A 12,236-nucleotide genomic window follows, 5' to 3' on the forward strand; every position below is an offset into this window, starting at 1 on the left:
TGAGAACACACATGCGTTGGGGGGGGGTGTGGAAGGAGAGGAAGAGAGAGAATCTCAAGCAGACTCCCTGCTGAGTGTGCAGCCAGAGGTGGAGCTCGATCTCACCACCGGAGATCAAGAGTCCATCACTTAGCCAACCAAGCCACCCAGGCACTTCTGATTTTAAATTTTAAAATAGAATGTTTCCAAGACAGGTTATGTTCCCTATTATAATGTGTTAATCTTAAAACATAAACTACTAGTAATATTAAAGGCACCTGTTCAGAACTAATTGTGTGATGTTTGGTTGCTTCTTTTCAGGGAAACTTTTAAAAGCAGAATATATCCTGAGCAGTCTAATAAGCAATAATGGAGCAACAGGTAAAGTGCTTTCCTAACTTCACAACGACCTTCACGTGCGGCTTTGGTCAAGAAACTTAATTCTCTGTTTCTCCGTTTTCTCCAATTAAAAATGAAAACAAAACAACCAAAGTTCTAATATTTCCCTGTTTTATTGTAGAGTGTGTTGTCTAATGAACAATATGCTGTTAAAGCATGTAACTCTGTGGGCCTCAGAAGAGACTTAGTAGCACTCTTTAGGAGAACTATAAATGGAAATAAAGCCTGTAAATTAAGAAAAATACATATATGGGTTTATGTATTTAAATGCCTTGGAAAATAAATTTGATTTTACTCTATATGTATTTTAATAAGAGCTTATTTTGAAGTGGATTTCTTTCAATATTTAATCATACACAAAAGGAAGCGCATCCTACTAGTTGAGTAAGATATCATTTATACCTCCAGATATCTTGTCTGAATTTCTGGGCATTAAAGTCAACAAGTTTCCCAGTAAGTTGAAGACAACTTCTAGTAGACTTTTAATCCCAATGTGTTTGGATACAAGGCCCCAAGTTTCTTGACACTTGTAGCCACTTCCAGTGGGGAGGCAGTTTGAAATACAGACTTTAACTACATACCCCTCATTTGTGGCCATCACTAACCTAGGATGTGCACACTTCCCATCTTCTACACCACACCACACACACACACACACACACACACACACACACACACTGGGATTAAAAGCTGGGGAGAAAATAGAGAAGGTGATGTGACACAAAATCAAGAGGGGTGTAATAATGAATTTGACTCTATTTTTGGTGTTTGACCACCAACAATTTTCAGTCCCATAACTTGGCAGGCGGGCATGGGGGGGGGCTATTTTTGGGTTGTTTTATTATTTTTTTTTTAAGATTTTATTTATTCATTCATGAGAGACACACAGAGAGAGGCAGAGACACAGGCAGAGAGAAGCAGGCTCCATGCAGGGAGCCTGACGTGGGACTTGATCCTGGGTCTCCAGGATCATGCCCTGGTCTGAAGGTGGCACTAGACCGCTGAGACCCCCGGGCTGCCCTTTTGGGTTGTTTTAAACATACTTATCAGTAAACTGAGCATAGCTTGTGGGAGACCGTACCCCAGCCCCACACCCTAATCACAATTAAAACCAAAGCCACTCACCATTCTTCATTCAAGTCAAAAGGACCAGCTTGGGTGTCTGCCTGCCAGAAAGGCTCATTATATGAGTACTTAGTCTTTTCATACCTTCTTGTCATGTGTGTGCATCAAGTCCCAACCTCCCAACCAATTTGGGGTGGATTGGAAAGAATCGCCGGTCTCCTCAGGAACCAGAAGGAAGAGGATCCCAGGCCTCTTAGTGCAGATGCCATAAAGCAAGAGATAGCTCCAATGATAAGGAACACAAATGAAGTCAGTGTGACAGAACACAGTCCATTGGGAAACCAGACAGGAGTTCATTTCTGTGAAGCCTTGGAGGTTACAGCAAGGAGTTTGGACCTTTCCCTATATGTAGAGAAAAGATGGTCTCTGGAATCTGTATTACTTGTGTTCATGAAGACTTGTGAGAAAACGGTGTCATTTCACCAGGCTATTTCCTTGATAATTCAATGCTAAAACTGCTTTACTGTTTTCTCTCTTTTGTTGTAGGTACCTGGCTGTACAGAAATGAAAGCGACAAGGTCCTGGTACAGTCAGTCTGCATACAGATCAGAGGGCAAATTCTGCAGAAGTTAGGTACGGTCATCAAACATTTGCTCCTCTCAGGGCTCATTTACAAAGTCCGGCCGTGAGAGTTTACTGTGGAATTTTTGTATTGTATCTGGTTAAAATTACTAATCCCCACATCGTTTAGTTTCCTCATCAAAAAGAAAATGACATTTAAGATCCCAGAAGTGTTACAAACACTAATAAAATATTTTCTGAGCAGCCCGGGTGGTTCAGCGGTTTAGCGCCGCCTTCGGCGTTGGGCTCCTTGCGTGGAGCCTGCTTCTCCCTGTGCCTGTGTCTCTGCCTCTCTCTCTCTCTGTGTCTCTCATAAATAAATAAATAAGACCTAAAAAATAATAATAATAAAATAAAATATTGTCTGTTGAGTTTTGTTACAGAAACACACAGCTGTGTGATATTAACCCTAGGGTTCTCAAGATTATTTCTGGCGTCTGGCTTTCAATTCTACAGGACCCCATGTGTTAGAGTGACACCTTATTGTAAACCACCCTGACACCATACCCATTCATTCCCCAGAGGGCATTCCTGACTTTGTCAAACAAAAGTTGTAGAATGCTAATTGGGCTTTAAAATGCATGGCCCCGCCCCCGCTGGTTATAGCCGGGCAAAGCTGAGTGCTGTGCCAACAGTCCACAAGAGGGCTTCTAGCACTGCCCCCACAGACAGGGCAACCTGAACTTGGGGGAGTGGGGGGGATGGTGAGTGTGCCGCACTAGGGGAGGGGGTCCTGAGGAGGGAGGGACACAGGGCTGAGGCTCTGCTGTAGGCTGGAGAGCGGAGGGAGATGCGCTGGGAGGGAGGAGGGAGCTTCTGGGGCCCCTGTGGGCTTCCTAGCCTATCCCCACCTGAACACAGAAGACTTTCAAAAACATCAAAAAGGAAGAATAAAAAGGAGCTGCAGGTGCTCAAATAAATAAATAAGTATGCAAACACATCTGAAAAAAATTTTTAAGATCTTATTTATTTATTCATGAGAGACACAGAGAGAGAGGCAGAGACACAGGCAAAGGGAGAAGCAGGCTCCATGCAGGGAGACGTGGGACTCGAGCCCAGGTCTCCAGGATCACGCCCTGGGCTGAAGGCAGTGCCAAACCACTGAGCCACCCGGGCTGCGCACATCTGAAAATTTTTAACACAGAAAATTAGTATTCTTGTTAATTATGGGGCTAATTATTTTTTATTTATATATATTGTATATGATATATAATAATTCTTTCTGTTTCTCTGTGAAAGGGAAGAATTATCTGTACTGAACCAACTGGAAAAATAGGTTGCTGTTTTTCCAGCAGATTGCTATCGATTGATTGCCGTCAGTGTAATTCAGCCTTAAATTTTCCTAACAGGAAACAATGAATCTTCTTTCCGTATTAGTTTTCAAAGATATTTTCTAACACAATAGGCAGATACTAGCAGTTTGTCTCGTCTCCCCTTTTTCTTTTCAGGGATGTGGTATGAAGCAGCAGAGCTAATATGGACCTCCATCATAGGATATTTGACACTTCCTCAGCCAGATAGAAAGGTGATATATCTAGTGTTTTGTTTTGTTTTTCTCCTTTCTTACATTTGTCTTTGGATGATTATCTCCTTAAAGCACAATTCACTGTATCATTTATTAATTTTATTGGTTCTATTTTTCTTTGTATTGGTTCTATTTTTATCGATTCTTCATGGGCATAGGACCAGAAACATTTGGTAACTTTCTCTTGTGTCTTGCCTTGTCCCCACTCACAGCTAGACTCCTGGCATGTATTTAGTGTTTCTGCATTCATTTCTAACTATCTATTTATATATTTATTTCTATGATCCATTCATCTATTTATTTTATTATAGATTTAGTCTTTACCTGATTCCATAGCAAAGTTGAAATAGCCAAGTTCCTTATTTATAAAATCATTTTTCCTGAGTTGAGTGGACAGGCTTCAATTAATTGTTTATGTGGCATCTTTATCCAAGAAGTTGAGAAGCAACATTTGTTTTCCTACTTGATGTTTTCATTCTCTGTACCTCTGTAGGAATATTCTCCTTGTTAACTGGAACACTGGGTCATCTTGTTTCCCTGAGCTATATAGCAGTGCCACTGCCTACAATCCTTTTATGACCCAAACAGAATGGGACAAAAGGCCTCTTGCCTTTTGTCCCAATTCTTTAGGCCTAGCAGTATGGAGAAGTTAGTGTTGACAGTCCAGTAAAGCCCAACTAAGAAATAGTTGTGTTTACATTGGGTCTGTGTCCTCAGGATGTGATGATTTTTCAAACCCTGTGGCATCCAGTTTAGAAGTATTTTCAGTCAGAATAACAATAACAATAAGACTAAGAAGAATCAGCAGCAGCAGTAGGTAATCTGGAGAACTAATTGTTGACTTTAGGCCTTGAGATGAGAGCAGTAATTGACCATTAATTCCTAATCTGTGTTTTGTTTGTATTTTTCTTACAGGGTATTTCCACGTCACTAGGTATACTGGCAGACATCTTTGTTTCCATGAGCAAAAAAGATTATGAAAAGTTTAAAAACAATCCACAGATTAACTTGGTAATTATCAAGTGTCAAAATCATGGTGCAGAGTGGCATCACTTACAAAACTGCCAGTGTTTTTGGTGATTGGTGTATCAATCTCATTCCTTCTCCAGGAGTCAGGGAGCACAGTGTCTCCCCTCTTAAAGTCACATGAACAATCCTGGGTACAATTCTATTGGTGTCCTACCTAGCACCTAGCACAGTACCAGACATACGAGGGTACTAAAAAAATGACTTGTGAATGAATGAATATCATTGAGGTGATAAATGCTTTGAATCCCACTTACTTCCTTTCAAATCATCACAAATTCAGTTTCCACACTTGGGGCACCTCAGTGATAAGGTAAAGGGGTAACAATTTTAAAGATTTCATTTTTTAAAGTAAGCTCTACATCCAACATGGGGCTTGAAATTACAACTCTGAGATCAAGAGTTGCATGCTCTACTGACTGAGCCAGGCAGGTGCCCCAAAGGGATAACAGTTTTAAAACTTTAATTACCCTCTACTCAAATAAGACCATGAGTTACTTGTCTAGGTTTTTATCCTTAGTAATAATGATTACTAGTATTTATCTATTCTTTTACAATTTAATATATAGGAGCACATAAAACCCTATGAGGTAGGTAGAGCAAAATGTATCATTCTCATTTTAGAGAAAAATAAACTGACGTCCTGAGAAACTAAGTGAGTTCTATAGTTTGCACCCTGTAAGAAAGAATACTAGGAGCAGAACCCAGGTCTCTGACCAGTCTAGAGCATTAGCATAGACATTGACCTGTTCTCCTGCACTGAACTGGTATTGAGATTTTTAATATTATCATGAAGGTTGCCATCTTTATTAAATACTAAAGTGACATAGTAACCATATTTAATAGTAATTAGTGTAGCATAAGAGTACATGCAGCTTGCTGCTAGCACTCTGAGTCTTAGCAAAATGTTGCTTTTGCTGTCAGACCAACACACAAGAAAAGGGTTATATCCCTTGTTCAGTGAAGTTGTCTTTGATGATTGCTTAAAATTATAATCTGCCAGGCTGCCTGGCTGAGCATGTGACTCTTGTTCTCAGGGTTGTGAGTTCAAGTGCCACATTGGGTTTAGAGCTTACTTAAGAAAGAAAGAAAGAAAGAAAGAAAGAAAGAAAGAAAGAAAGAAAGAAAGAAAGAAAGAAAGAAAGAAAAGGAAAGAAAGAAAGAAGAAAGAAAGAGAAAGAAAGAAAGAAAAGAAAGAAAGAAAGAAAGAAAGAAAGAAAGAAAGAAAGAAAGAAAAAAAGAAAGAAAAAGAAAGAAGAAAGAAAAAGAAAGAAAGAAAGAAAGAAAGAAAGAAAGAAAGAAAGAAAGAAAGAAAGAAAGATTAAATTAAATTTTTTAAAATTGTAAACTGCCTCCCTACCCTGAACCTCTTTGTGGCCCCTTCCCGCTTTTTCTCTAGAACAGTTATCACCATGTCAGATACCATGCATTTTACTCATTTTGTGTATTGACTGATCTCTTCCCCTCAACAGGAAGTAAGTTTATTGTAGACTCACTGCTGTCTCCTTCATGTCTAGAACAGTGCCTGGCACATGGAGGTACACACATTTCTAGGATGAATGAATGAATCTTAATTGCCGTGAAATCATACATTAAAAGGTTCTTTCCTAAGAACAGTGTAGAAATCATCAGCTCATCTGGCTGCAAAATATGCAGAGTTCCTGTGAACAAAGAGTTGCATGATCCTCCAGAGAAACTTGTGTAAACTATTTTGTATAGGCAGGCATTTGTGAATTTTTGCACACATTAGGCCCTCTCTGAGGAGGGGGGGGGGATAGGTTGTGTATGGGTGCTGGGGGAAAGGACACTCACTCAACAATCTAGGGGTTTGGGGCCACTTAACTCTTTCTTGGCACTGTTCTGAAAAGGTTGTGATGAGGGACAGTGTTTTTCAGAATACTGAAAGAAAAGCAAAGGAATTTCATAGCCTGACTTTTGCTAATGAACAAATAATTGTTAATACAACACTTGGCTTCCTATTTTTTCACAGGGTTTGCTGAAGGAGTTTGACCACCATTTGCTCTCAGCTGCAGAAGCCTGCAAACTGGCAGCTGCCTTCAGTCCCTACACACCTCTGTTTGTGCTCACAGCTGTGGTAAGGAGGGTGCAGCCCCTTGCTGAACTGCTCCCCAGTGAGAGGAGTAACCAGTGAGAGGGAAGGTCTAACCTAAAGTGGGCTTTGTGCACATCATTAGATCATTGTGATCAGGCCTTAAGTGTAGAAAAGTTTTATCAGAGTAGTGACATCCTGTTGGAAGCTAAATTAATTCAGCCTAGGGGTATGATATTGTCTGCCTTAGACCAATGGCCAAGCACATCAGAATTGCCCAAGGAGTCCTTTAGAAATGCACATTCCTAGTCCACCCTATATCCACTAAATGCAAATCTCTGGGATTGGTACCCCGAAATCTCTCGTTTTGAAATACTGCCCAGGTGCAGAGGGGTTTGGAAGCTGCTACTCTGTTGTTTTGAGTACTATTAAATAAATGATGTTTTTGTATGTAGCAGCCTCCTTTTCACAGAGAAAATTACTATGTCCATTTCCCATATATAGACTCTCTTTGTTGAAACTAACAACAACAGTAACAGCAACAACAAATTTATCATCTTTGATCAAAAAGTATCAGGCCTGGGGCCGCCCAGCTGGTTCAGTTAAAGGAGCATGCAGCTCTTGATCTCAGGGTCATGAGCTCGAGCCCCACATTGGGTGTAGACATTACTAAAAAGAATAAATAAAAAAAAAATTTTAAAGTATGAAGCAAACAGCAAGATTGTAGTTAAAACTAATTTCTTCCCCCTCATGCCAACCAATCACATGTATCCCAGGCCCTGCTCCTGATTCACCAAAAAGATATTAGGTCCTTGACTCAATACTTGATTGTATATATTTTTTAGAATATCTGGCAAGTGTTTATTTTCCTAAAATATTTCTAATTACTGCCCCCCCCCCAGGAATGAAGTTTTTCCTGTCACTTCCAGTTTCTAATTCAATTTCTGATTTTGTATTTGGTATTTTGCTCAGAATATCCGTGGCACATGCTTGTTGTCATACAGCAGTTCTAATGACTGTCCTCCAGAAATGAAAAATTCATATCTGCATGAGGCCAAAGAAGCGTTTGAAATTGGCCTCCTCACCAAGAGATATGATGAGCCAGTTACTGGAAAACAAGAGCTTCATAGTCTTCTCAAAGCTGCTTTCGGCCTTACCACAGTGCACCAAAGACTCTACGGGGAAACAGAGATGATCCATGTAGCAAGTCAGCTCTGTAATAAAGCTATGGGAAAGCTGTACAGTTTCAGTACTTCCTCTGGAAGTCAGGAGAGAGAAGTTCTCTCTCAGGAGATCTTGTCAATTATTGCCCATGTAAAAGATCATTTACAAATTCAAAGCTTCTCAAATTTAGATGACAAGTCTTATGTTCCAGAGAATTTCAAGCATGGGTTGGATAAACCCATCTTGCATGGGCAAGTGGATTTCCAAAAAATCCTTGAAGCCTATTCACAGCACCATACTTCAGTGTGTCAAGTATTTGAAAGCTCTTGTGGAAACAACAATAAACAGAAAGATACAAAAACAGAAGTCTGTATCACTACTCTAAAAACCGAGACAAGAAACATAGATACTGTATGTACTACTGAAGACAAACCACATTTTCAAAAAAGCATGGTAATATCTTCCTCCCAAATGGTTAAGAATAATCAGGAGAAACTCAGGAGGAAAGGAAGGAAAAACTGGACTCATTCTGATACATTTCGAGTCTCCTTGGATCAAGATGTAGAGACTGAGATTGAGCCACCAGACTACAGCCATGGTGAAGGAGATGTTTTGAACAAGTCTCTGAGTGACAGTCATTGCTCTAGTTCTTGGAGCAAGTTATCAAGGGTTAGTTCTTCTACAAGCTGGGAAGAAGTAAATTATATTGATGACAGGCCAACCAGAAAGGAGCCTTGCAAAGAAGAACATCTTGTGGATATTCAGTGTTCCACTGCCTTGTCTGAAGAGGTAGAGCTCAATGAGGAAAACAAAGCTTCACATCCACTGTCTTCAAAGCTTTATGGTCTCTCTCTCCAAGTGTCCAAGGATGACAGTTTAGAGTCTTCTCAAAATCAGCTACAAAAACATGTGCCCTTGACAACCTTTTGTCCTCATAATACAACAGGCATGTTCTTGGCCTCTGGTGCAGAGCTGCTAGGAGCTCCAGAAGGTGTACAGAAAGTCAGAAACACGGGATCCAGAAATACTTCTCATTCCAGACGCTTGTTTGATTCTGCTTCTTTGTCCTCTTCTGATTCTGTTTGGCCCAAGAACATAGCCACATATCCTTTGGTCCAAGAAGAAGAAACCTTTGAACTAATTGAATCTCCAGAAATCAACTGTGATGCCAGAGACAGGCATGGAGAAGAAATCAAGAGAGGCACGGACCTTACATTTAAAGATATCTCCTCCTGGGTTGACCTGGAAGGAGAAACAGTGGAAAAAGAAGAGGCTATGCCCTTAGACTCTCACATAGTCATGGGGGATTCTCTGGACAAAAGTTCCATGATGGCATGTAGCTCTTTCACTTTTCCTTGGCCTGTTCAAAATCCTGACTCAGGAAAGAGTAGTGGCTCAGTGAAAGAGCAGGACATTGACCCTGAGGCCTCCACAGTAGATGAGGAGGGCCAACTGCTTGACAGCACAGACATTCACCCCACAAGTGGACGTGGCTCTTCTAGCCTATGTGCTCTGAGGCAGCCGCATGGTCAGGGGGCTGAGACCCCTAACCCATCTGTAAGTAGTAATGTTGCCTTCCTTGATCTTAGCAAGGACTGCACTACCACGGAGGAAGGAAACAAGCCAGGAAGTATTCTAAACTGCAGCCAGAACTCCAGCTCATCTTCAGCATGGTGGTTGAAATCACCCGCATTTTCTAGCGGTTCTTCTGAGGGGGAAAACCCATGGTCCTTTCTGAATTCCAGTGGAAGTTCTTTTGTTTCATTGCCAGGAATGACAAGGCAAGAGATCCTAGAGGCTCGAACCCTGCACCCTGATGACTTTGAAAAACTCTTGGCAGGGGTGAGACATGATTGGCTATTAAAGAGACTGGAGAATACTGGAGTTTTTAAGCCTAATCAACTCCACCAAGCACACAGTGAGTACAACCTTTTCAGTAGGTATAGCCTCAGGAAGCCTCTATGTACGTTTGGGGTCCTCTGAAGAACTTGATATGTAGATCACTTAAAATTCATGAAAGACACAGACCCCAGTTGCTTTGTGAATATACAGAAAATATGTACTTCAGGGATTTCCCTCACTCTTGGTGTGGTGGACTGTAATGGTCACAAAGACTAGAGGCTTACTCAGGCCACCTCATATATTGGGGGCTTGCTATAAAGATACACAAAGCAGTAAGGCAGACAAGAATCTTACAGGGCAAAGGAACAGTCATTAGGATTTAAAACAGCTCTGTGTGCCATATCCACTCCGCATCTGTCTTTTCCATGGATTCTCATTACCAATCACCTGATTTCTGTTTTTCCCTTTCAGATTCTAGAGGGCAGTTTGACCTAAACATCACTCTTCTGCTAGGCAGAGATTTTCACACCTGTCCACAAGGTTTCTTTCCAGCCAGTGAATTGAGCAAGTGCCCCCTACTGTTGCAATCAGCAACTACTTCTTGCTTATGGAACAACTCAAGGTCACTTACCATAGCAGGGAGCCTGGATTGGGGCCACCCAGTAGTCAGTGTGTCTATCACAGCTTAGAAGTGGTGGAGAGTCTGGGAAGAAGACCAAAGAAGATTCTTCTCTTAGCCCAGAGGATCACATCATAGCACCCTCCAAGATACTGAAGAATTATTTGAAAAGAAAGAAACAACTCTTTGGGTTGCTAAGCACTAGATACTAAAGCAGTAGTTCTCTGGGTATCTGGGTGGCTCCGTCAGTTAAGTATCCAACTCTTGATTTCAGCTCAGGTCATGATCTCAGGGTCCTAGGATCCAGCACCCTGTGGAGCATAGCATCAGGCTCTATGCTCAGTGGGAAGTCTGCTGGAAGATTCTCTCTCATTCTCTCCTGTCCCTCCCTCCACTCATGCATGTGCTCTCTCTCTCTCAATCTCTCTCAAGTAAATAAATCTATAAATAAATAATTAAATAAAATAAAGTTGTGATTCTCAATCTTGGGACCATATAAGAATCCCCTGGGGGGAGGGAGCTTTTTAAATTTCCAGTACCTCACCCCTGAGATTCCAGTCTAATGGGTGTCTGAGGTTTGGATTCAGGCATCAGTATTTTTTAGTAGCTCTTCAGTGAGTTTTTAGAAAGACAATGTCAGTAACTTTGCTTCAAAGTATTCCAGTGTTTGGCCTGCTGCCTTGAGAAGACTAAAATACAGACCAGGTTGTTAAAAAAGAAGCAAAATGTTCTTCTATAATAGGTTTTCCCTATTCACTATTCCCTTTTTAGGGATTTTGTAGGTTCAGAATCACATTTCTTAGAGTTAGGTAACTGCTTTATTGTTATGCCTATGTGCCAGTTTATGGGTAAAAAGCCACATGTACATGATCTCAAACCCATTATGGGAACATTACCATCCCTAGTGTTCAGATAAGAAAAACAGAGAAAGCCCAAAGAAACAAAGCAAGTTATACATCCTCCTTCTTTCTTCCCTCAGCTCATTATCGTTCGTATGAATGTGTGCAAGCAGCTCACCTTGTTTCCACCCTCAGCTTCTCTGATTGAGAGGCCCAAATGTGGTCACTCTTCACAGCCGCCAGTCTTCTCCCTCCCCAGCCCCAGACCTGAGAGTTTATCTTACTTTGCATACTTTCTCTCCTGAGTCTCCTGTAACTTCACTCATAATCACAACCTTGGTACAGAAGGTCCTTTTTCACTTCATTTTAACTTGGATCCCAAAATGTTGCACTTCTTCCTCAGAATTCATGTCTTTCCTCTCAAATAAATGCTTTCTTGCTAGCACTGTTCTGCCTTTCCTTAAGGTAGAGACACTTTTTGTTTTTCCTTCTGTTTTTTTAAGATTTTATTTATTTCTTCATGAAAGACACACAGAGAGAGAGAGGCAGAGACACAGGCAGAGGGAGAAGCAGGCCCCACGCAGGGAGCCCGATGTGGGACTCGATCCTGGGACCCCAGAATCATGCTTGGGCCAAAGGCACACGCTAAACCGCTTTGCCACCCAGGGATTTCCCCCCTTTGCTTTTCCTTCTTATCTTTTCCTTTTTTGGTTGAGTAGCATCTTTGTACAGTTAGCTGTGTTTTGTCAAGTAATTCCTGGACTTTCCCAACTTAAAACAAGAGAAAATTAAGGTGCACTCTTCTGGGTAACCATGATTTCTGGAGTTGCCAGGAATCTCTGAGATATATTTCATTTATTTTGATCTATATCATTTGGCACAGGTAGTAGGCTGCATTATCTGGCGCCCCCAGATAATTAGAAGGTGCAAGCATATATCACTCTTCCAAGATGGTCTCTGGGGTTTTGCTATTTAAAAAGCCCTTTGTTGGGGCCCCTGGGTGGTTCAGTCGGTTAAGCATCTGCCTTCGGTTCAGGTATGATCCTGGAGTCCTGGGATTGAGCCTTGCATTGGGCTCCTTGCTCAGGAAGGAGCCTCCTTCTCCCT

At 41.3% G+C, this 12,236-nt stretch overlaps 1 protein-coding gene across 16 annotated transcripts in view; it reads left to right on the forward strand.

Annotated features, from left to right (window-relative positions):
- ALPK1 (alpha kinase 1) overlaps window positions 1-12,236 on the forward strand; it is a 134,659-nt gene that overhangs the window by 113,479 nt on the left and 8,944 nt on the right. For all 16 annotated transcript variants that reach the window (XM_072810406.1, XM_072810405.1, XM_072810408.1 and 13 more), the window contains 6 exons: window positions 301-360; window positions 1,990-2,076; window positions 3,513-3,589; window positions 4,505-4,600; window positions 6,606-6,710; window positions 7,638-9,747. In XM_072810406.1, the coding sequence (XP_072666507.1) occupies window positions 301-360; window positions 1,990-2,076; window positions 3,513-3,589; window positions 4,505-4,600; window positions 6,606-6,710; window positions 7,638-9,747 (2,535 nt within the window). The remainder of the gene's footprint in view (window positions 1-300; window positions 361-1,989; window positions 2,077-3,512; window positions 3,590-4,504; window positions 4,601-6,605; window positions 6,711-7,637; window positions 9,748-12,236) is intronic.

Source organism: Canis lupus, chromosome 33 (assembly GCF_048164855.1).
Source record: "Canis lupus baileyi chromosome 33, mCanLup2.hap1, whole genome shotgun sequence".
Taxonomy (NCBI): Eukaryota; Metazoa; Chordata; class Mammalia; order Carnivora; family Canidae; genus Canis; species Canis lupus.